The sequence below is a fragment of the Nannobrachium achirus genome, assembly GCF_963921795.1.
Source record: "Nannobrachium achirus genome assembly, chromosome: 11".
Taxonomy (NCBI): Eukaryota; Metazoa; Chordata; class Actinopteri; order Myctophiformes; family Myctophidae; genus Nannobrachium; species Nannobrachium achirus.
In genome coordinates, this window is record NC_137820.1 from 42,432,307 (window position 1) to 42,455,616 (window position 23,310).

Here is a 23,310-nt window from a genome sequence, read left to right on the forward strand (position 1 = left end):
GTGTGTGTGTGTGTGTGTGTGTGTGTGTGTGTGTGTGTGTGTGTGTGTGTGTGTAGGCCTATTTTGATCATAACTGGAAAAGAAAAGTGATTTATCAGTTACAGATCAATTCAACTTTATTTTTGAGCTGTGACAGCTTTTGTTAATGTTTTTGCCGGGGTTATTCTCCTATCTTTCCCCCCCATAGATACTAACAGAACATGACTGAGGTTCTCCCGGAGCTCATTGGATAGTGGTATATAAGACAGTATGACGCGCCAGACATCAATCAACAATATGACACCTCAAAGGTATGGTCACACCAACCACCGGAATCTGCTTTCACAATAAACAGCATTGAGTTGTTGTCCCACAAAAATAAACGTACGCTACAGTATATAAATAGATCCTCTCTCTATTCCCGTCGGTTTAGTACAGTGGTTCTTTAAGTGGATTTCAGGGACTCTCTGGGTTCCTTTATGGAGGTCTAAATTGACCCTTACAAGTCTGTAACTTTGACAATGTACAAATGGAACCAAATAGACCCTAACGGGTCCATTTGGTTCCATTTGTACATTGTCAAAGTTAAGTGGAGACCTTCAAATTTCAAAGTTTAAGAACCGCTGGTTTAGTAGCGCCTTTGGTTGATCACTTCTTTTGTATTTTCCATATTTGCGGTATGATGGCACAAGATAATAAGGGTTCTTGAAGGGGGTGAGTGTTATTTATAATGAGGGGGTGCTGAGGAAGGGGCCATATGACACGGTACTGTATTTCATGACCTTGCCAGCTCATTGGTGTTGGCGTAATCCACTTCCATAAACAGAAAGTGGAGGATTTGGAGGGCTATCAGAGAATGCAATATATACTTCCATCGTAACGCTACTTCTGCCTGTTAGTCTGTCTCTTCTTCTTCTCCTAACAGGGTACTGTATAGTAGCTCAACTCTCTCCGTTTACAAGGTAGGATATGCTCTTAAAAGTTTTGTTTAGCTTTGTTCTGTCGAACATTGTCTTTGTCTTGCATCTTTACAACAATGGTGTCGGATGTGGTTGTTTAGATAGAACTGGTGGATTTGTTGGGAAACTTTATAGCATCTCCCTTGCTGAAATATTATAGTACTGTAGTGTATATGATAAGTCAGGTTTCATAATTTTTTATAGTAACGTGTGTTTGGTCTTTTTTGTTTTTGTCGAATATTTTGGTGCACATGTCACATAGCTACTTAGGGCTGGTGATTGAGTACTGGCCTTTGGCCAGCTTTTTTAGAGGTGTTGAAGAGATGGTGTCTGCGTCCTGTGCTCATAAACAATGGAAAGGTTTCATCATAGGCATTGTTTGATTGGGATTCGGTATTTTGGAGCTATAATATTATTTTTAAAACATTTGTACAAAAACTGTTTCTTCATTCTTATAGCCAAGTGAGTGAAGTGTTGCTATACGTTTCCTTGAATCATGTTTCAGGATTACATTTTAATTAGTCATTCTAGTTGCATTAAATAACATGGTCAGTCGGAAGCACTGTTTTTTTTACTTATCGTACTCACTAATACTCTGAATAGTGAATACTACAATCTTATTTCTCACATTTCTAAAAGTGTTCTATGTATCTTTATATCTTTAGTACATGTATATTACCAAAGTTGTTGCGTTTGTGTGTGAAACACAGTGAGCTGTGTTGGTAGTAACACAGTGATTGATGGTCTGCTGATATGTCATGTTGAAAGGCTACACCACTAGAAGCCATGAATATGAAACCCATGCTGGAATGTTTTTCCCCCTGTCAACGCCACGGTTTGGATGTAAATGCAGTCTATATTTTTATCGTTACCTTTTTCCTCTCATACCATAAACACAAACCTTTGTTCAATTCTCAGCTACTATTTGGTTTCCCAAGTTTTGAAAACAGTGCCTGTTCTTGTAAACAATTAAACATGCTTTTTATTCCAAGGAGTTTGAGTTACTACTACCGACAACAGAAAAGTATTGCTATAAGAAATTCTTAACTTCCAACTTGACTTTATTGTCATATTACGTTTACAGGTGTGAAATTATTTTAGCACAAGCTACCCACACATTGCAGTTACATTTTAAATGAGAATAGGAGTAAAGTATCATACTCTATGTATCTCTCTCTCTCTCTATATATATATATATATATATATATATATACAGTATACTGTATACATATGAAATTATATACATAACGTTTGTAATAAAGACTTATAGGCTCAAATGAAATACATCGCTTGTTTTGAACACATTTCAATAGCTTATCCTCGAGGGGTATTGACATTAAGTTACAGATTGTAAGTTCCGTACCGTCACGTGTTCTTCAGAAGTCTTCAGCTTTGTTCTTTGAACGTAGCGAGTTTTGGGCATTTTATTTTTGCACTGCATTATAATTTACTTGATACTCAGTTGCTCAGGACAAAATCACAATAACGTGAACAAAGTACACATGCACTTACTTGTGCAGTGTGTGTAGACTGAGCTTTGGTTATTTTTTGCCATATACCTAATGTCTTGCTCATCCCAGGGATGTTCTAGAAAGCAAGGCTGCATGGCACCGTCAGCTGTGGTGTTGGGTTACGGTCAACCTTCCACCGAGACGAGCCGACCATAACAGAGGCACTTAAGACAAAACTGGGCCCCAAATTTAGACAACAGATACTGTTCTATCTCTGGGGAAATGGCTTGTCAAGGCAGGAAGAGAGGGGGGCCCCCCAACTCTTGAAATACATTGTCATCTCTAGAGAACTATTCACCCGTCTACTTTTATTTCACAACGCCCGGTTCTTCTTCAAGTACAGTATAGGCTTTATGCCCGTTATGATGTAATTCCCTGGTTGTTTGAAGCCTTGTTGCGTATAAGAGAAGAGGAGATAATCCTTTTTCCACGATAGCTTTTTAGCATTATGAAGACATTTAGCTTCTCTGAGGGCAGGAGACAGCTGTAGTTACAGAAATAGAGTTCTAATCTGCCGCGCTATCTCAGGCCATATACATGTTGCCGTGCAAAGCACAATGCTCAGTGTTAATTTGACTCTCACAGTACAAAGTGGGACCCAAATGGACCCAAAGGATCAACGTTAGGGTTAAATTAACACTAAGGATTTTTACCATGTAGCCTATGCCAGACATTTGGAAGTGGCAGGGGTGTCGCATCAAATTTTGGGCCCTGGGTACAAGGATTACCTGACATTTTGAGCTTTAACTATTGAAAAATAGCAGATCTACAAGCTCACAGCACGGCACCAGGTGAAAAATCGTGAAATGTTTTTTTGAAAAACCTAGTTTCTATGTCAGTGGTGCTCAAACCTTTTCATGTAAAGGACTCCCAAAAGGATATGTATTTGGACACATATTCAAAGATTTGCACACAATTTTACGACATTTCAAAAATAGCAGATCTACAAGCTCACAGAGCTTGTATATCTGCTATTTTTCAATAGCTAAAGTATAAAATAATTAAGGCCCCTCCAACTTGGGCCCTAGTAGTTCCCCCCCTTGTGACGCCCCTGGCTGTGAAAGACTCACAACAGTCAACTATAGAGCGTAAAGATAGACACGGATTGTTTTAGATGTGGTTTCTCTTGGCTCAATCCCCCATGGGGTACAATATAGGCCTACTTTGTGAGTTGGAATCTCCCAGGGAGTGTCTCTGTTTCCTACGACTGGAACATGAAAGTTACTGTAGTCATTTCGCAAGCCATGTATCTTTTCACACTATAAGGGTTCTTCAACTGGGGGTCCGGGACCCCTAGGGGTTCCTCAGATTTACTACAGGGGGGGGACGTCAAATCTTTGTGATAGATAGGATATTTGTTTTTTGCATTAATCACTTCAACCTTAGAATCCATATTCTGAGGAGAACTTTAGCTAAAAATACAGTAGCAGATCTACAAGACCACGATGACTTGCAGCGCGAGGCGTTGTGCACTCGGCTATTTTTGGCAAAGAGGTTTTGTGTGGAGGGAAAAAAGAGCAGACCATGTACAGAGCAAAAGGTCAGGATTACCATTGACGGTGGTGAAAATACACATTAACATGAATCCAACACTGATGCTGTCAAACAAGTCTATTATCTATGAAATCTATGGAAAGGTTTAATCTGCAACACAATTTCATATAATATGTAGTGGGGGGTCCCTGCTACATCTCCCTGTGCTAGGGGGTCCTTGGCCTGAAAAAAAACGTTGAGGACCCCTGATCTATAATATCTCCCAGCTCCCAGTATCTCTATAGTATCCTCAGATCTGACAGTCAGCTGTACATGAAGACTCCACAGTCTAGCACAGTAATAAGGACGGGCGACCGTGCCGTTGCTGTGATGGCACCGAAGTTGTAGAAACAAACTCCACCCTATAGGGACTCTGTAGACCCTGTTTCTACTCCCTCCTGTTGTGACGACTGACAGTGTGACTGAGTTCATGTTGTCCTAGTCTAGTCTTTGTTTGTCCTATTATGTTTCTCTTGTCTCTTTCTTTTCTCTTTCTGTGGACAAATCCCACGCCTATGAACCTCAGAGCAGAGGGTGTCTTACAGTAACCTTTTGTAACTCAAGGCCCACCTGCATGTGTCAAGAAAGATGGTCAGAGATGGTAGATAAAGGGGCACCTATGGCCTGCAAACTATTGCTATGTTGCTGCTGTTAGCTACAATGCTTCAACTGAATATTCTGCTTAAACGACTAGGCAAAAAAAGGCAAAACTGGGGACATTTTTGATAGGGCCAAAAAAAGATTGAGAGTAGCCCACATTATGTTTGAAAGCTTTGACCTCATTTGTCTGATTTCTCCCTCGTTCTGCACTCATTTGGACACATGTGACTGCTCCTCACTATCAGTGATTGAGAATGTAATGCAACTAACATATCGTTGCTGTCGGGCAGAAACCTCATCTACATATTCTAACTTGTGGTGTTTTTTCATAAATGAATGCCCTACTTGATCATAGGCCTACTACAGCATCACACAAAAGCATCAAAAGAAGTAGACCTACAAGCCCGAAGCGGCACGTTTTGATCTTGTAAATCTGCTACTTTTGATGCTTTTGAATTTGAATCCTGAAAAGCAACAGTTTTGGACATATCAAATTATATAAATGCCCTGGCACCTTGATATCAATGCTGGCCAACAGTAAGCAATGCAAGTGTCAACTCACTGAATGCCACCCTTTATTAAAAATCTACAAAACTGGTGCCATCCATTTTGTTTAATTTTACCTTTTTATGGGGGCCAAAATCATATTTTGTACTTAAATTACATATATAAATCTATGCTTCTATCGAAAGCCACACTACCCCTCTTACAAAAGAAAACATGTATATTTATATATATATATATATATATATATATATATATATATATATATATATATATATCCTATCATTAGATTTGGGCTTTAATAGAACATGTGTAAGATGTCTTGATCATCATCATATGTTTATGCTGTCATTGGGCCTGTGTGTTCTCTAGAGTGCAATGGCATTTGAAAACCACCAGGTGGTGGTCTCCTACTATCTGATGGACAAATAGAAGAAGGAAGAGACACGTCCATTTTTTTTGGTCCGGGCCTAGTTGTTTACATTTTGGCCAGGCCTTTTTGCTAACATGCTATAACACTTCAGAGCCCTGGCGATCGCTATCAAGGGCTCTGATCGCCGAATGGATGGCACGGTTAGAACCGCGTTATTTGAGTAATTATAGTTCGTCTGGGAAGCACGGAAAGTGTATAAACGAACGTTTTAAGATTAACATTAAAACGGCCGGAACCAATGTTCGGTTATACCGGTTTTCCCGTCGGACTGTGTTCACCGGTGCTACAGTCAAATCGGTAGTGGCGCTCCGGTCACGGAGGCTAACGGCTAACTTCTAGAGCGATTTTTTTAAAATTACAATTATGGTATGAAAGATAAAACTTTTGATTAATTAAAAAGACGTAAAGTGCGTTTATGGCACTGGAGATCAAAGACGTATAGTACGTTTATGGCATAATATGATTTTAAAGTTACTGTATTTTTTTTATTTTTTATTATTGATGCAGCTCAAACCTCCTATTAATGTCAAAATGTGGCATAGGTTTAGAGATATGTGTATTATTATCAAGAATAACTACTCAGTGCCAAGATACACAACAATATAAAAACGTGTGTGCGTGCGCATGTTTCTTTTTCTTTGTTTTTTTTAGATATTGTGGACCCCTAATTTCAATGGGATTTACACTTCTGACAGATGCTTTTTCAGTTTTGAATGAAACCACATTCATTTCAGGCATTCCACATTATGGTGGCAGAGTATAATTAATATTTTCTCATGTTTGTGCTAAAGATCATTGGTGCTCCCTCTGATGTTGTGACTGTGGGTGGGTGCGTGCGTGCGTGCGTGCGTGCGTGTGTGTGTGTGTGTAAGCATCATATTATTAAAGCGTACCATCACCAAATGTCATGGTTATTATGCTGTATCTCCCAAACTAGGAAACCGAGGGAGGGATCCAGCTGCCAAAATGGGAGAGTAAGAACAATATTTTGTTTTTTTGTGTTTGTTTGTTTGTTTGTTTAAAAACAAAATAATAAGTCAATATGTAAATGTGATAGCAATTGTTATGTTTTGTTGGACTCTTAATTGATTCTTACAATTGACGTCTGATTTCTATCTCCAGCACACGAATGTCTGCACGCCGCAAGCACAACATTAAAGTAAGGACTACTGTTATATCCTTTTGAAAGTCTTCTCAGTGTTTAATTATAAAAGTCACTGATAGTGCTGGGCACTTTATTGATCGATATTGTGATATGAGATGGATATTGTCAGGGATGTTGGATATGGTAATCTCACAACGTAACAAGTTTTGTCTTTCCTTGTTGAAATCACTTAAAGCAGCACTACTGTATGTAACCTTTTAATGAATAAAATGTAATTTTGTCCAATCTCTAGAGTATGTTAATACAATATACAGTAACTTATGCAATTGGGTTGGTTGTATTTTTAACTCAATGGTAAAAATGTCAGGACTGGGTAGAAGAGGAAAGTTACAGTGCAGCTTTAAGCCCTTTATACTTTCAGAAATGTTCCAATGTGTTCCTAAATAGGGAAGAAAATATCAATTTTGAGGTATTTGGTAAAAAAAAATGTTGTGATATTTCACCCCATTGCTCTGGCCAGCCCTAATGCCTGATGATACCAGGATGTTAATGTTGTGTGTGCACAGAGTTAATAGCTGTTAATTCATGTTCTCCACAGGGATGTATGCTGACTGTGGCAATGGAAATGCTCGGTGAAGAAGCAAACAGGAAAGCTGAGGAGAGAGAGGGCTTCCTGACAGAGAAATGCCCTCCGATACAGTTGCCACACTCTAGAGATGAACTATTGGTATGTTTAATGAACTATTGGTATACCACACTCTAGAGATGAACTATTGGTATGTTTAATGAACTATTGGTATACCATACTCTTCTGTCATGTGTCCTTAGACCTTAAACCTTAAAGTTATACCATGTAACTTTTTTATAAAACAAATCTTAAAATTGTCCTAACTGTTAAATCGCTAAAGTTTTAGAACACCCACTCCGTTATTTTCAGCTTCTAAAGCCTTCTCTTTATATCTTTTCTATGATCCTGTCCGGGGACCGGATTTCGCGGAAAAATTACGTCATTTGCATCATCCGTATACGTTGTGTATACGTTGGCCAATCACATTGCAGATCATACACACATGATACACTACCGGCCAATTACAGTGCATCTTGCGACTCTTCAGGAAATAGCTTGCTTCAACAGCTTTGTTTACACTGGTCTAGAAGTCTAGCATGTAACTCCCCAACCGCTGCTCGTAGAGGGACACGAGAGACCTCGATGGATGTGTCTCGGCGAGGCAAGGCGGACGGGGTGGTCTGAAAGCCCGGTCCGTGGCGAAAAACGGACGAAAAAAGCAGACGCGACCGCGGTTTGCTATACTGCTACAGACCACTAGTTGAGCAACTTACACAGTATAGCTTTAAGTTCGGTTTTAAATTTATAAGATTTATCACTCGTTTTCCACTGCGGATCACTTCCTCATTTACTCAAAGCGGACAGCAGCAGGAGTCATCTCCCCCTACGCGTCCATTACGAGATGCCAGAGGACCCGGTGAGATCTGCTGGGGGCATAGAATGTCCGTGTTAGGTTAGACTAATGAGACCCCAACTTTGATTGGCTCCCACATGTTTCCCAAGACAAATCTGTGATGTCCCTATAGCCAAGAATACCAGAGTCTAGAAATTGCATCAGAAAGAGTTTTGTTTTGTGAGGTACACTCCTGTGTCTGCCTAAAATATTATTCATAACAGAAAAGGCTAGAACATAATAACATAATTATTTCTCTTCTTTTTTTCAGGCAATGGTCAAAGAATTAAATACACAAGTTAATGCAGGTGAGGAAGAGAAGTATGGCATCGAGTTCAAACTCAACTTGGTTATTAATGAGGTTAGTACTTTTTTACCTTCCATTAATTTAAAATAGTTTGAGAACTACAGATTTAGAAGGCATTTGTAGAATCAGCCTCAGACTGTTCTGAGTTAGATGAATGTAATGTGTACTACATAATCTATAAGCCCACAAGAATGGGCATGCATACACTTTTGAAAAGCATTCTATGTGATGCACAAAATATGGATGGTGGTGGTGGTGATTAAAGTGGTTAATTAGTGTCAGTTGTTGCCAATGAACAATTTGCTGGACTATTTCATGTCATCATGCTATACAACAGGGGTCTTCAACAGGGGGTCCGGGACCACTAGGGGGTCCTCAGAGTTACTACAGTGGGTCCTTCAAATCTTTGTGAATAGAAACCTTTATTCTCTTTTTTATATTAACCACTTGAACCCTAACGTCCATTTTCGGAGAACTTTAGCCAAAAATAGCAGATCTACAAGCTCACAACGCCTCGCAGTAGATCGGCTTATTTTCGGCAAAGAGGTTTGGTGTAGAGGGGAAAAAATAGCACACTAAGTACAGAGAGAAAGGTCAAGTTTATTAAGTATTGACATTTCAAGTGGTTAAATATCTGAAACACTAATTTACATGAATCTAAAATACACTGATGATTGTGCTGTCAAACGATGAAACTATACGGAATCTGGGAGTCCCTGCTTCATCTCTGTCTCAGCTAAGGGGTTCTTGGAGTCCCCTGCTATACAAGATTAGAACCAGCTTAAATGGGAGGATGTCACTAAACACGCTGTATCTTTATGTCTCAAATGAACCAAACAGGTGAGGGACCTGAACATCAAGATCGTTGATCTCAGGGGCAAGTTCAAGAAACCCAAACTGAAGAAAGTACGCATGTCTGCTGACGCCATGCTGAAGGCCCTGCTGGGATCCAAGCACACGGTCAACATGGACCTGAGGGCCGGCCTGAAGCAGGTCAAGAAGGAAGTCAAAGAGGAGGTGAGGCCCAATTGTCAATTTACGTCATTTTATTTTGCTTTCTTATACTGTATTTCCATATTTTAAAAGCATACATTAGGAATATGGTTAGGTTCGGGCATAGTTTTACTGAGGTTACATTTAGGAATAAGGTTAGCTTTAGGCATAGTTTTACTGAGGTTACTTTAGGAATAAGGTTAGCTTTAGGCATAGTTTTACTGAGGTTACGTTTAGGAATACCTTGTGGCGACCATTCAGAGGTCGTTGGATTTAACCAGGGCGAGCGTTCTTGTATTAGTAGTGGCTGAGGAGGTTCAGCAGCCGCTTGGGAATTGGAAGGTTCCCAGTTCAATCCCCAGCTCCTCCTAGGTTCATGTCAAAGTGTCCGTGAGCAAGACACTGCCACTAAATGCTCCCGATGAGCAGGGTGGTGCCTTGCATGCTTTCCTATGCTACTGTATAAGAATGTGAGTGTGAATGGATGAATTTTCAACCCAAAATAACAAATAACTACTCACTTATAGTAAAGGGTATGCACGTGACATCATGCATTAAACGATGTTAAACAACGTTAAACTCACCTTGCCACTCGACTTTATGCATGCCTTCTATCTACAGATTGCAACTTTAACTGCCCTATAAATCTGTATTTTTTTCCACTTACTTTTTTCTTTATATCTGCAATAAAGAAACCAAATCCAACATTTGTGTCTGTGTTTGCAGGACCAGAAGCTGCGTGACGTTGGTGACTGGCGTAAGAACATTGAAGACAAGTCTGATAGAAAGAAGATGTTTGATAGCTAAAGAGGACGCATTGATTTGTGAGCCCAACCGTTGACCTTTGACAAGACTGGAATCTGCTTGGAGTCACTAAATGATCGTAAAGCTGTAACTCTGCTTCAGCAGCAAGTATTACACTGTACTGTAATGTAGGGTAATGTGAGTGTGTGGCGAATGTGTGTATTTTAGTCAACCACAGCCATGTAGCGTAGCTATCATCGAACATGCGGTACATGCACTGTATATGGAGGTGTCCCAAATGGTAAAGATTAAGCAGTATTTTCTCATTTTGTCCAAAGGGGAAATATCATTGATATATGTTTTGTTCTTCTTATGCTCTCACATTAAATATGAATGCTTCACTTTAATCCCGTTTCATCTTTGTATTTCATGTAATGATGTAACCCTTGTCTCACTTACGCACATCACTGACTCTTGCAGTGGTAGACAGTTTCATATCTTCATGGCTAAAATACGGGTCCAACAGCCCATTGTTCTGAAACTCCTATAGTCCGACAAATGTTATGTCGGTAAGCGTTATAACCACATTTATACATTATAATGCACTTAAAATGCATTATAACACTTTATAACACGTTATAAATGTTTATAATTATGCTTAACAACTAACAAGGGTTATGAAGTATTATAACTTATTATATTATTATAATATAATGTACTAGTAAGACGCCTCAGGGCGACAAGTGAGGTCGCACCATGTTTTGGCCATCTGGCCAGTGATGTATATCGGACCAGTTACGCATATATGGAGACTCCTGGTACCCATATATGGAGATACGCTGTGAGACCCCAAACATGTCTGAACCAGCCACACAGATATGGGCTGTCTTCGGGCATTCCCATATGAAGTCCTGTTAGATATGGGCTTAATATTGATGACATCAGGGATCTCCATATATGGGCATAAAAGGGATTCTGTAAGAGGGGTTCCCATGACATCACATGTGATGTCACAGTGATGTGTCAGGGGGGGGGGGGGGGGGGCGACGACGACCACAGTGTCAGGCGTTATAGACAGACAGACAGACAGAGATAGGGTCAAGCTGTGACCGTTCACATACTAGTAAGACACCTCAGGGTGACTTGCGACCTCAGGGTGACAGGCCATCTGGCAAGTGATGTATATGGGACCAGTTACTCATATATGGAGACCCCTTCATGATAGTTATGTTATGTCAAAACAATATGGACATTACCAAATATGGGCATTCCCATATATGTCCTTAATATTGATAACATATAATATCCTTAATAATGTCCTTAATATTGACAATATAGGAATCTCCATATATGGGCATAAAACGTATGTAAGAAATGCCAAGCAGGGCCTTGGTGAGTCATGATAGTTATGTTATGTCAAAACAATATGGCCATTACCAAATATGGGCATTCCCATATTATGTCCTTAATATTGATAACATATAATATCCTTAATAATGTCCTTAATATTGACAATATAGGAATCTCCATATATGGGCATAAAACGTATGTAAGAAATGCCAAGCAGGGCCTTGGTGAGTTAGGGCCTTGGTTTGATGCCTGTGGATCTCCATATATGGGCATAAGGGGGTACCCTAACATTCTCATTTTCGGCCTGGGATTTATGACATCAGAAATCTCCATGTATGGGCATAAAAGTTTTTTTTTTTCTGGGAATGACCATAATTATATGGACTTTTTATTTTATTTTATCCATTATTAATAATAATATGTATCCATATACATACAATATATGTTATGCCCATACATGGAGATGGGCATAAAAAAAAACGTACGTTAATTAGTAATGCCAAGCAGGGCCTTGGTGAGTTAGGGCCTTGGTTTCATGCCTGTGGATCTCCATATATGGGCATAAGGGGGTACCATAACATTCTCATTTTGGCCTGGGATTTATGACATCAGAAATCTCCATGTATGGGCATAAAAGGTTTTTTCTTTTTCTGGGAATGACCATATATGGACTTTTATACCCTGATAAATCTTGTAGCTTGTCTGACTGTCAGTACAGGAAGTGATGTCACGTGACATCCTTTTTATGCCCATATATGAGTCATTCTGAACCACATCACTGTGACACACTGACATCATGTGACATCACTTCCTGTACAGCCAGACAGTCAGACAAGCTACGAGGTTTTTCAGGGTATAATGCTACCTTAGGTCGCAATAAACTCAGTGGAACAGCACATTATAGAGGTAACACATAACTTAAAGGTTGGGTCTATAATGCATTATCACATTTATACAGCATTATTATGCTTCATAACACTTGTTACTATGTTTATAATTATGCATAAATAACATGAGAAATACATTTTAGAATTAACTAAGTTAAGGTAGTTACTGTATGTGCTGTTCCACTGAGCTTATAATGCATTATGGAACTCAAGTCTCCATGGGGTGAGTAATCAATAGGGAAAAAGTAATTTTGGGGGTGAACTACTCCTTTAAATAAAGTGTTACTGTTATGTTAGTGTGAGGTTAGGTTAGGGTTCATTTAGGTTTTGGGTTAGGCTCAGTATTGAGCGTTGTTAATGAGCAGTCGGACCGATGGTGCTTTCTTTAGATTAAAGAGCCGTCCAATGCCATGGCAGCTACACTACATAGTTCAAATTAACACCCAAACGTTATGGCTCAAAGTCATGGTAATGTCATAATGTTCTTGCAGAGAGGTTGAGTCATTCCCCATGCTCCGCTCACATCTCGCCGTCCAACACAACCTCTCGTGAGATGGAGAGAATCATACACTGGTGGTGTTAATTTGTCCATTCTGCCTCCAATCTGCCCCTCCTAGACTTCAGCCATATGATCCCTTATGAGTATCATGACATGGGGCAAGTTTTTGCCCTCTCTTTTAACCCCTATGATTGTGCCATCTTCTCCCTGGTGCCCCTCTACCTACTAATAGACTGTAGCCTACAGTCTGGCTCACAAGGCCATGGAAAAAATATATAAATGAATCATTGGTTGCAGGCATTATATGACCATCTTCTTGTTTCCCACTTTTTTTTGCTCTTATAAAAATCGGTAAAAACCTTTTGCACCCTTGACCTTGTGTTGATTTCTGTGGGTTAAATAATGTCACTTTTAAGACGACTTCGCTCATTTTCAACCTGTCTTCATATAATTGGTCCTCACTAATGATCATTATAATATGGTACCATTTTATCATGAGTATTAGTGAGGTAGGTTTAGTGAGGACACAAGTTGAACATGGGTGAAGTCATCCTTTAAGAATAAGTCCTCTGCCTTTAAATTCTGTCTTAACGTAGTCAAGACGTATCTGTCTGATTTTTCATAATCCATTACGATTGGCTATGGTTGACTTCCAAAGTTTGCGGTAGGGACGGTAGGCACAATTCATGAACACAGTTGGCATGAAACTTTGCACACACACTCCCAGTTGGCCAAGGAAGATCTGGCACCTCAACTGTTTGAAATTGGCCTCATGGTGGCGCTATAATATGTTGCAACACAGCCCTGGGTAGGCAGCACAGCATGACGGTGATCTGCGTTCCAAGGAGTGTACCTTTCTTGTTAGAACTGGAGCTGTGCCTTTTGAAGATGATCTCCCTCTTCCTTTGGGTTTCTGGGGGGAAATATTCTCAGAAATATTGTACAGTAGATCAAGGGGTTCCCAAACTTTTCAGGCTATGACCCCTCAAAATAATATTTCACCTGGGGACCCCCCACCCTGACAAGCACTTGGAATGTACTGTAGTACATTACATTTAGTTTGTCTCAGTTCCACAGATGAATATTGTGGAAATAGCTGAACTACAGTAAAAACTCAGAACGCTTCACAATACGAGGGTAAGCTTGCAGATCGGCCTATTTTCACAATATTTGTTAGGCATTATTTGACAACTTGGCCAATGCTTTAAGTTTGTTTTATAGTATAGTTTGTAGCCTGAAAAGGTTGAGAGCCACTGACTAAAGGTTGATCTCCCCATTGGTTGGGGAGACATTAGGCTTAATTTGGTCATCAGGAAGAGGCTCGGAGACACTGCTACACGTGCAGGTGAGTAACTTAAGCACAGTGTTTATTGTGGTTTAGTATGTGTTCTGTAATCTTTATAAGTTTTGTCTTTATCTTTCTACAGATACACTCACAGCTGTGATGTATTGGGTAAGTGTACTGATATTTACTACTACTGCTGCTACTACTTGTTATTTTCTTCTGAATCAAAAGGTTAGGAGCACTTGTTGCCATCATTACCGTGCATTTCAAAACCCAGTTGATATATTCCTTTACAGGAGAATTCCGAACTAGCCATTTTACCAGGTTAATCTGATGTTATGATATCACCAAGTAGCCTACAGTGCAACTCAGGTCCGTTTTACTAAAGTATGAGTAAACTGATGTGATATTGATAAATTCCAATAATATTCCCTGGACTTGCATCAAGGAACCCACTTTGAGAAACACTGCACTAAATTTCCCTCAGGAGATCTTCTATTCCTATGTTCCCAGGGTCCAATTAGAGTTAGGGTTAGTGTCTTGCATGGCTGGCCAGGCCCCAAGAGTTCAAAATGTTTAAATTAATAACCAAGTGGATCAGAATTGGATTTCGGGTGTTAAACATATTGATATTAGGCCTACTTGATTAATCAATCTTATATTTCTTCAATATCAAACATAATCCAATGATGCTCATATGAAGGACTGCCAGCTGGCCTGAAGTCTTTCCGTTGGTTCCGTGACTCATAAGAGTCATTAAAGGCAGAGGACTTATTCTTAAAGGACGACTTTTTTCGACTTGTGTCCTCACTAATTTGATGTAACTCCCTTTCTATTATATGCTATTAATCAATAATCACGGCAGTGGCGCACTGACGCGCCATCAAGAAAAGTGAAAGTGATGCGTTGTGAGCTTGTATGTAGACTGTCTATTTTCAAACAGCCCAGGGCTTAAGAGGTGGTTAATGTATGTTTTATAATATTATAATTCATATGCAAAGTAACTAGTAACTAAAGTTTTCAAATAAATATACATTTATTTGGGAACTATCGCATGGAGGACACTATCAAAGTACAATATGGGATCTGAAATGTAGTGCAGTAGACTGGAAATTGTTAATACCTAAATACCAAATACCTAAAATGTATACGTTATTCCTGGCCCCGCCCCCGGCTTCCTGTTCATATCCTGAAAGAGGCGGAGGCTGAAAAAGCTGGCCTGAAAAACATCATTTGGTTTCCTGTTGTCCTTGCATTAAAGTGTCAGTAGTTGGCGTTCTGGGCTCTGGGCTCTGAATGTACCTGGGTTGCTTATAATAAGCAATTTGTGTCTCTAAAAAAATTGTATAGTTGCTTATTGGGCTTACTTTGTAATATTTTTTAAACCAGTGGTTCCCAAATCTTTTCATATCAAGGATCCCAGATTAACATATTTGTCCACAGTCGCAGACCCCCATCTGAAAATATGTGGTGCCAGGGACCTCCACACAGATTTATGTTGTTAAAATGTTTCAAAAATATTAAAATGTAATTTTTCCCCCTCAATATTGTTTAAATAGCAAATATACAAGCTCACAATGTGTTGCACTAGTCTGTGACACGTTTTGAGTTTGTAGATCGTCTACTTTTGATATGTTTGACTGTATATGCAGCGTGGCCCTCTGGAGTGAGTGTGAAAATATAGTGGCCCTCTCCATCATCAAAGTTGCCCAACCCTGGCCTAGTTGCTTCTGTTGGGCTTATTTCTTTGGCAAAATCTGGCAACAGACAATTCCGTGTCACTTCCTTACTTGGGAGGAAGTGAAAAGATGTTTTTTGAAGCAGCACACAGAGAAAAACTCTCTAGCGCCCTCTGTAAAAGAAAATGGCAGCCTCCATAGAGAAGGCCAGGAATATGGTGAATACTTAAGAAAACTTTACACCACCCTAAAGAGAACACAGAATTCTCTCATCGTAGCAAGGAGGAGGAGCATAAGGTGACGTAATCATGCTAAGGTTAGGTTAAGGTAGCCTGGTAGAGAGCACCCTGTAGACAATATGCCTTCCGGTGTGTCCACGATTTCTAGCGGAAGTGCTGCGTTTAACGGACGTTACGTCATGCGATGCGGGTCTGTTTACATTCCCCAGCGAAAAAACTAAAATAGATTGTAGCTCTTAATAGGTCTAACATTGATTGAATCAATGTTTTTGTTTGTATATTGTTTATTGCGAGCGCAACCGACGGAGCAGCAGGAGACGTAGACCAGATTTTTTTGTGCAGGGAATACGTTTGCAGGAACACCGCACTGTGAAAAAAATACAGCTTCCGGGAAAATTCAGCCCCACCTCCCAGAACGTCTTCTGCCTTCTATTGTCACCAGGCTTTTCTCTTCGCAGATGAGTAAGCTTGCCTACGAGGCTAGGTAGAGAGCCATTCTTTGTCACAAAAGGGCGGGATACACTTGCTGGAGAATCTCTCGGACCAATAGCATTTGTTCACTGATCTCTGTTTCTTCAGGAGCTGGCTAGAGCTCTTAATTGCTCTCTTTGAACTTCAAAGAGGTTATGAACTGAGATAATTGATTGGGCCATAAAATGTCAAGGGTTCGGGCGTTAGTGATCTCTCTTATCAATGAAAGCATCAGAGACAACGACCTGTTTGATGTCTGTCATAGAGTGGAGTGGGAGGGGAGAATGTGTTTGTATACACACAGACTCACCTAGACTCGCCTGATTGGCTGACCCACGGTTACTGGGATGCAGGCTTTTCTTTCTTGAATGAAATGCCTGGCTCCCGAGACTAGGGTTAGGGTCGATGCTGCATGGGAACATGCTCCCCCTTGTGGCAGAACTTGCCTGCGCCAAATGTGTGAGGTTATATATGACAGCATGTTGACAAGTGGTTCGTTTGTATGAAAGGCAACAGACAGCAGCTGCCTCCTCTCTTGCAAAGGCACCCACAATTAGAAAGGAGCCGCTTCCTCAAACACAGCTGGGGATTTGTTTGGAATAGCAGAGATATCTCAGAAACACAAAGCCTCTTCTAAAACCCTTTTTACAGGCTTTGAACCTGGGGGGGATGAACCTATTTGCAAAGGTATCCCACTCTAACACAAGCATCGATACCGTGTAACTCCTAAATTGATATGTCCCTAAAATGTCAATATGCTGGTACTGTATAGGCCTACACAATTTGACATTATGTAATGAGAGATATTCATTAAGTACTGTATACTTAGAGTGTTATTGCGTGCTTATTTAACTTTCCTACAGTTTATTGGGACACAAATTTGAATTCTTCAGTGGCATCACACAGTCAAATATCATATACATTTTCAACAAAGCCAAGAAGCTCGAGAAAGTTAAGAATGCCTGCATTTAATCATAGAATGAGGCCTCAAATCATATGGGGGGGAGCCAGTAGTGGGAGGAGGGGGGGGGGGGGGGGGGGTAATATCATATACATGACTATTTCCCCTACTGGACACGGGCTGCGCATTGCAGGACCTGAATTTAATGTCTGTATGTGAGTATGTAGGACTATGGTCATCATGAGTATAAAACATTTATTTGCAATGATCCAAAAGCAGATCATGATCATCAACCAACAAAGTGAATGAGCAGAGGGCATGAAATATCAATGTATGTGAACGAGAATGTCAAAGTCACGTTACGAGCCCAATTCCAGCTTGTTTGGCATTTCACACCTCAGCAGATTGATGTCCAGAAGATCAAAGCAGTAAGCACCCAGGGGCCAGAAAGGCAAGCTGGAGTTCAAGAAGCCGTGGCTTGAGGAAAGCGTGCTGCGTGCCATGTCTGCAGAAACACTGCTGAAAACAAGGGGGCGTTTAAAGAAGTCAAGGAGGAAGTGAGTACCATGTCTAATGTAGCTATGAGGAGTTATGGCTTATAGACATCATAGATGTCACTTAGTTATGCCTAATATATATTCTGTCGTACGACATGTCGAGTATTATAGAGGTTCTATTAGCTCTGTAGATTGCCTATTTTAGGCACCGGACGCATCGTAAATACGTTAAGTGTAAATCAAGCTTAGTTGGGTGTGGCAGACCATAGCACTTGTCTACACAGCATTCTCGATTATGCTTACAGTGCCTATAGTGAGCAATAATATTTTTACAGGGAGATGTCATCGCTCCTTCACAGGGGAATCAGATGAACCTTGAGTACCCCCTGCTGCTCACTTTACCGCCTCACACACATTATATGTCTGGTGTGAGTTGGATGAGGCTCAGAGAGGCTGTGAATGCCTTGTCAGAACAACGGTAACAGAACTGCTTGATGTCTGTGCTATGGTGACTCATGCTTGATTCATACTCAGCTGTGAGCCGGCCTTGTGCTCTGAAAATGGCTGATCTATAAGCTCGCAACGGGTCGCATTGCGATGTGTTGTGAGCTTATAGATCTGTTATTTTTGGTGCACTACTTCGGTATACAGCAAAGTACTAGCAAAGTAATCACATGATCCCTTGGAAATCTGGGCCTGTGACTGCAATAGTTTTATCTGGAGGTCTTCTCTGTGGGCTTTGGATAAAAGACGTCTTCATCTTTGCCAGAGAATGAGTTAAAATAATAACATAATGACGAAAACCAAAATAAGCTCTCAATGCGTTGCAGACATGCTGGCTTCTATAGAATCCAAATGACTGAAATCGTCATTTTGTGTCGATTGAGAACTGGAGTAGTAGTTCACCCCCAAAATGACCATCCTCATTTTGTCGCATTCCTAAGACAATAATTTGATTACAATATATGAACCCCCATTGATTCCGTTGTATTATAATAATTCTTTTGCCTTAGGAATGCGACAAATACAAAAAAAATATTGTTGAACTCAAGTCTCCATTGCGTAAGTAATCAATAGAAAGAAATTTCATTTTGGGGTGAACTAGTACTCCTTTAATCCATGTGATCATACAGTATAACACAAGGGGCTTCCTAATAACTGGCATTTAATTTGTTATACTGTATTCTTTGTAACGTTTATGTACTCATTTATGTCACAAGCATCTTACATTTACCTGTGTTTAGTTGTACAGCTAGATGTACAAGCTCGCAGCTGTGAGCTTGTACATCTGCTATTTTTGAATAGCCAATATATCCACAAGTTTCCAATGTCCCATCATGCATTGCGCACAAGTGTGCGGCAGTTCCGGCATTGCATCTGCGACGTGAGCTTGTATGTCTGCTGTTCTCCGGATGTGTCCCACACATAATTCTACAGTAAATTATCGCGGAAACAGGTGGATAACATTTCTGTAGAGGTTTAGGAAGAATTTTCTTTCGTTATATTCTATGTTTTTAATTGGTTTCTGGCATTCCTCTTTGTCCAGTATGTGCATTCATTCCACCGGCCTGTAATTGCAAGTGCGACATTAATATTAGCCTTACAAACGCCTGCTCAAGACATAATTAACAGTGGAAGCAAGTAGGCAAATGGCTCGGTTTCAAGGATCAAAACTATTTATCAAGTACAGTAGGCACGTGAAATATCCATTAGCGCGAAATATTCACCATATATCCGTTACTGTGAAATATTCATAAATATCTGTTACTGTGTTTAGATGGTGAGGAAAGGGGATCATTCCATCTCGCAGGCGCTTATGAACTACAAATCGCACTACAAAAATTCCTGAGACTGATATTGGATCTCGGAGGGGTTTGAAAATAGCAGATCTGTAAGCTCCCGGCGCGTTGCCGACGGGACGCTTCGGGGAGTTGCAGATCTGCTGTTTCCGGGGCACGCGACACCTTTGCACGATGAATTGGGCTTTCATCGTGAAGCATCTTTTTCCCTCCTTGATAGTATCATACACAACTTGACACCTCCTACAGCCCACGGCATGGAAGTGTGAGTAAGGGTAGCTGCAGACACCAGAGGATTGAGGCCCCGTGTGGAGCAACAGGCACCCAGCAGGAGAGGAGTTGAACGGTAGTGCGATCATCATTGATGTCTGGCAGTGGCAGTGCAGACATAGCTGTCATCATCCACTCCAGTTATAATTATGAATGACTCTCCCATAGTCAGACCTGGTGATGTTCATCATTTTGTAGCGACGGTTATGCTGTTATTTGGGCTTCTGGTCGGTTGGTCGGTTGGTGTTGAAGTTGTTTTTCCTCATGTGGACGTGGCTCTACTCTAGATGGAGGATCAATTTACTTGATGTCTTTTTTTTAGTTACGTTAAGTTAAGCTACTGTATATAACGCTGTCTTGATACTTTTCAACCTTATATGACAAGAAATCTGCATTTTTATGTTTGTATTCTTTTTAAAGAGATTTTCTTCTCAACATTGATATATTTTTTCTTTTTTTTGTGTGTCTTCCTTAGATACCGTACGCAGGTGAAGAGAGACAGGAAACCAAGGGCAGAGAGAGAGAGATGTTGGAGCAGACTGGGACTGGGATTTGAACTTGGGTCCTTGCATTCACAGGGAGCACATCAGGTCTGCATACTAACTAGACTGACTAGACTGAGGCACCATGCACCCTGTTAAGCTAGTCTTAAATAGCATGTATCAGAATAGCATCTTGTACGCAGGTAATAACTTATCAGGCTCCGTGAAGGGAATATGGAACTCTTCCACTGCTGAAGGACTGCTTAAGTTACCGTTCTAGGTTTGACTTCAGAGTAATTCTGTTTTCTTTTTAGTGTAAAATAGGGTTTGCTGCCCTCAAATGGATGTATTATGGATGTACAGTATTATAAGATTTCTTGTGTTTCACAGAAACAGCATTTAGTACTTCTACACATACAGTCTACATACTTTATAAGAGTTGCAAGGACTTCTACAAAGTGAAAACATACTGACTGTGTGAACATTGCTAATAGGGAATGCTTAAGCTATATCACTTTCCTACTAATGCCTACATTGTAAATTGCTGTTTTACGATAGGTTGGAGAAGGTAATTTAATAGTAACACCATCTTGATTGGGCTACCTGAAGTCATGCCCTCATTTTTTATAGCCCAAGTGTTAATATGAGAGGCTTGTCTACCGCCAGGATCTGGGCCAGAGGTTTTTCTGAGGACATGTCCAGATCCTATCTGGAAATACTAACCAAGCAAGCTGGTAATTAAAACAGTATTAATAGATGATGATAGACACGTGAGCTCGGTAATTACATTGGAGCAATGGTGAGGGCAAAACAAACATTGCCCTCAGATGAACAAAGTATTTCATCTGTAATTTCCATCTTTTACTGTAAATGTCTTTCTTTCGCTCACAGGATACCAACCCTGGGCATGTCTTATCCATGATAGACCTCCTCCAGGATACTGACCCTGGGTAAACCTCAGAGGTGGGCCATATTTATTTGCTTCTGAATCTGATATCCTGCATGCGGGGATGGCATGTTTGTGTTTGTTAACGGACCTGGGTGCAGCCTTCTACAGTTGCTGGTACAACAAGTATATCAGTAGTTAGTTATTGTGATCTGAATTCCTGACACAGACTGACACAGTTATTTGGGAGCAGTGTTTATTTATTTAGTTTAATGCTTGCATGAATAGTTAGGCCAAGTATTTTGTACATCACAAGTAGTTAGACTGGTACGCAGTTGCACAAACCAAGTTATGTTGTGTTTCAATGGTAACGAGTCTCCAGGACCACCACATTTATATTTCAAATTCTGACTGATTTCTGACAAAAAAAAAGTGAGTCAGTGGTGACTCAGCAGAACTGTGTGGTCTACAGTTAGTTACTTAGAAGTGTGTGAAGTTATTTCTCTGCCCCCAGGTCCATTACCAGAGTATTAACCCTGCTGTGTAAAACTTATGTGATCGCTCCAGAAATAGGTGTTGGCTTGGCAGATTCTCCTTTCCCTTATGGCAAACTAATTTGGTATATGTGTAGCATGACTGTCGCAACAACCGTCTTGAAGCTGAACGATGCTGGTAACAAAGTTAAATATCTTAAAGTGATTCAGGAGGTTCTGCAATGTTCTTATAGGAGATTAACAAAAACAGATGGTGTATTGAAGATGATGGGTCAAAGCAGTTATTGTACAGTGTGTAAGAAGAAATATCTAAATGCAGTTTACTTACGAACGGCGCTTACAGCCTCTTACTTTAAACAGGTGTCTAACAGATTTACTGTGTATGGTCAAATGATCCTGGCAAATTGGCATGTATACTTAACATGAAAATGAGAAAAAGAGAATATCCACAGTCAGGCCGGCACCTTGAACTTTAGACTCTTATGTCCAAATTTCATGACTTTACTAACCGATTGCATTTCTTATACTGGATTCTGAGTCACTGCTGGTTTGATCTGTGGGAGAATCATGAATCATTATTCCTCCCCTTTTTTTAGCATACAAGTGGCACCAGGACTAAGTCATAAAAAGATGGGCTACTTGGTCAGGCTCCTCCTTGAATGTGGCTGATTTACAGGGTGAGTTGGCAAGCATTGATGATATTTCAGGAGCTTGCCAGCCTATTGGTTCTCAGAACGCCTTCATTTCCATAAACGGGCCGAGATCCAAATTGTACCACCATATATACCCAGTGTAATGTCTTTTCTCTGCGACTAGCCAGTTTGTCCCTCTGCTCCTATCCCTCCTCAACTTCCGTGTAATAGGTGAGAATAATAATTCTGTTTATTCCTCTTCTCCCTTTATCTACACACTTGGTTTGTGCATGAAGCTAGTAGAACTGTGATGATGTGGAGTTGTCAGCGAGTCTATAATCTTGACCCTTGTGGTCTGCTTGTCTTTTGGGGAAGCCTGCGACAGTGTGTTAAAGCGATGAAACTTGTGACAGAAATGTGATTCTTGCACAACGGCTGAAAGAATTTACGTACTTGGTAGAGTGGAGTTATCAGGTCTGCCCAGTGCATTTTGTTAATAGCAGTTTATTTTTGTTGTTGAGTTTGTTTTGATTGAAGTTGAAGCTAACTACCGTGATATTACAGTAAAATACATTTTGAAGCGTCACCCTACTTAGCTCCTTTCAGTGTCTTCAAGAATTTAGTAGAATTAGATTTTTAGACGCGCATTTGCGTCTGTGCTGAATGAGGCCAGTTCCTTTTCCCTATAGTTTGTCTTTTTCTTTTGTCCAGTTGCTTTGGACATTAGGATTAGGGGTTAAAAAAAAGGATCTCTTTGACATTTCATTGTGTTGAGAACATAAAGAACTTTGTTGTGTCATTTTGAAAGTAA

At 40.3% G+C, this 23,310-nt stretch overlaps 1 protein-coding gene across 1 annotated transcript; it reads left to right on the top strand.

Moving 5' to 3' along the window:
* Positions 1 to 7,243: 7,243 nt before the first annotated feature.
* On the top strand, positions 7,244 to 10,191 carry LOC308294354 (troponin I, fast skeletal muscle-like; the record flags this gene model as incomplete). The annotated part of the gene is made up of 4 exons (XM_080737085.1): positions 7,244 to 7,351; positions 8,356 to 8,445; positions 9,232 to 9,408; positions 10,111 to 10,191. The coding sequence occupies 4 exons, from the start codon at positions 7,244 to 7,246 to the stop codon at positions 10,189 to 10,191; spliced, it is 456 nt and encodes a 151-aa protein (XP_080593211.1).
* Between the last annotated feature and the right edge of the window lie 13,119 nt (positions 10,192 to 23,310).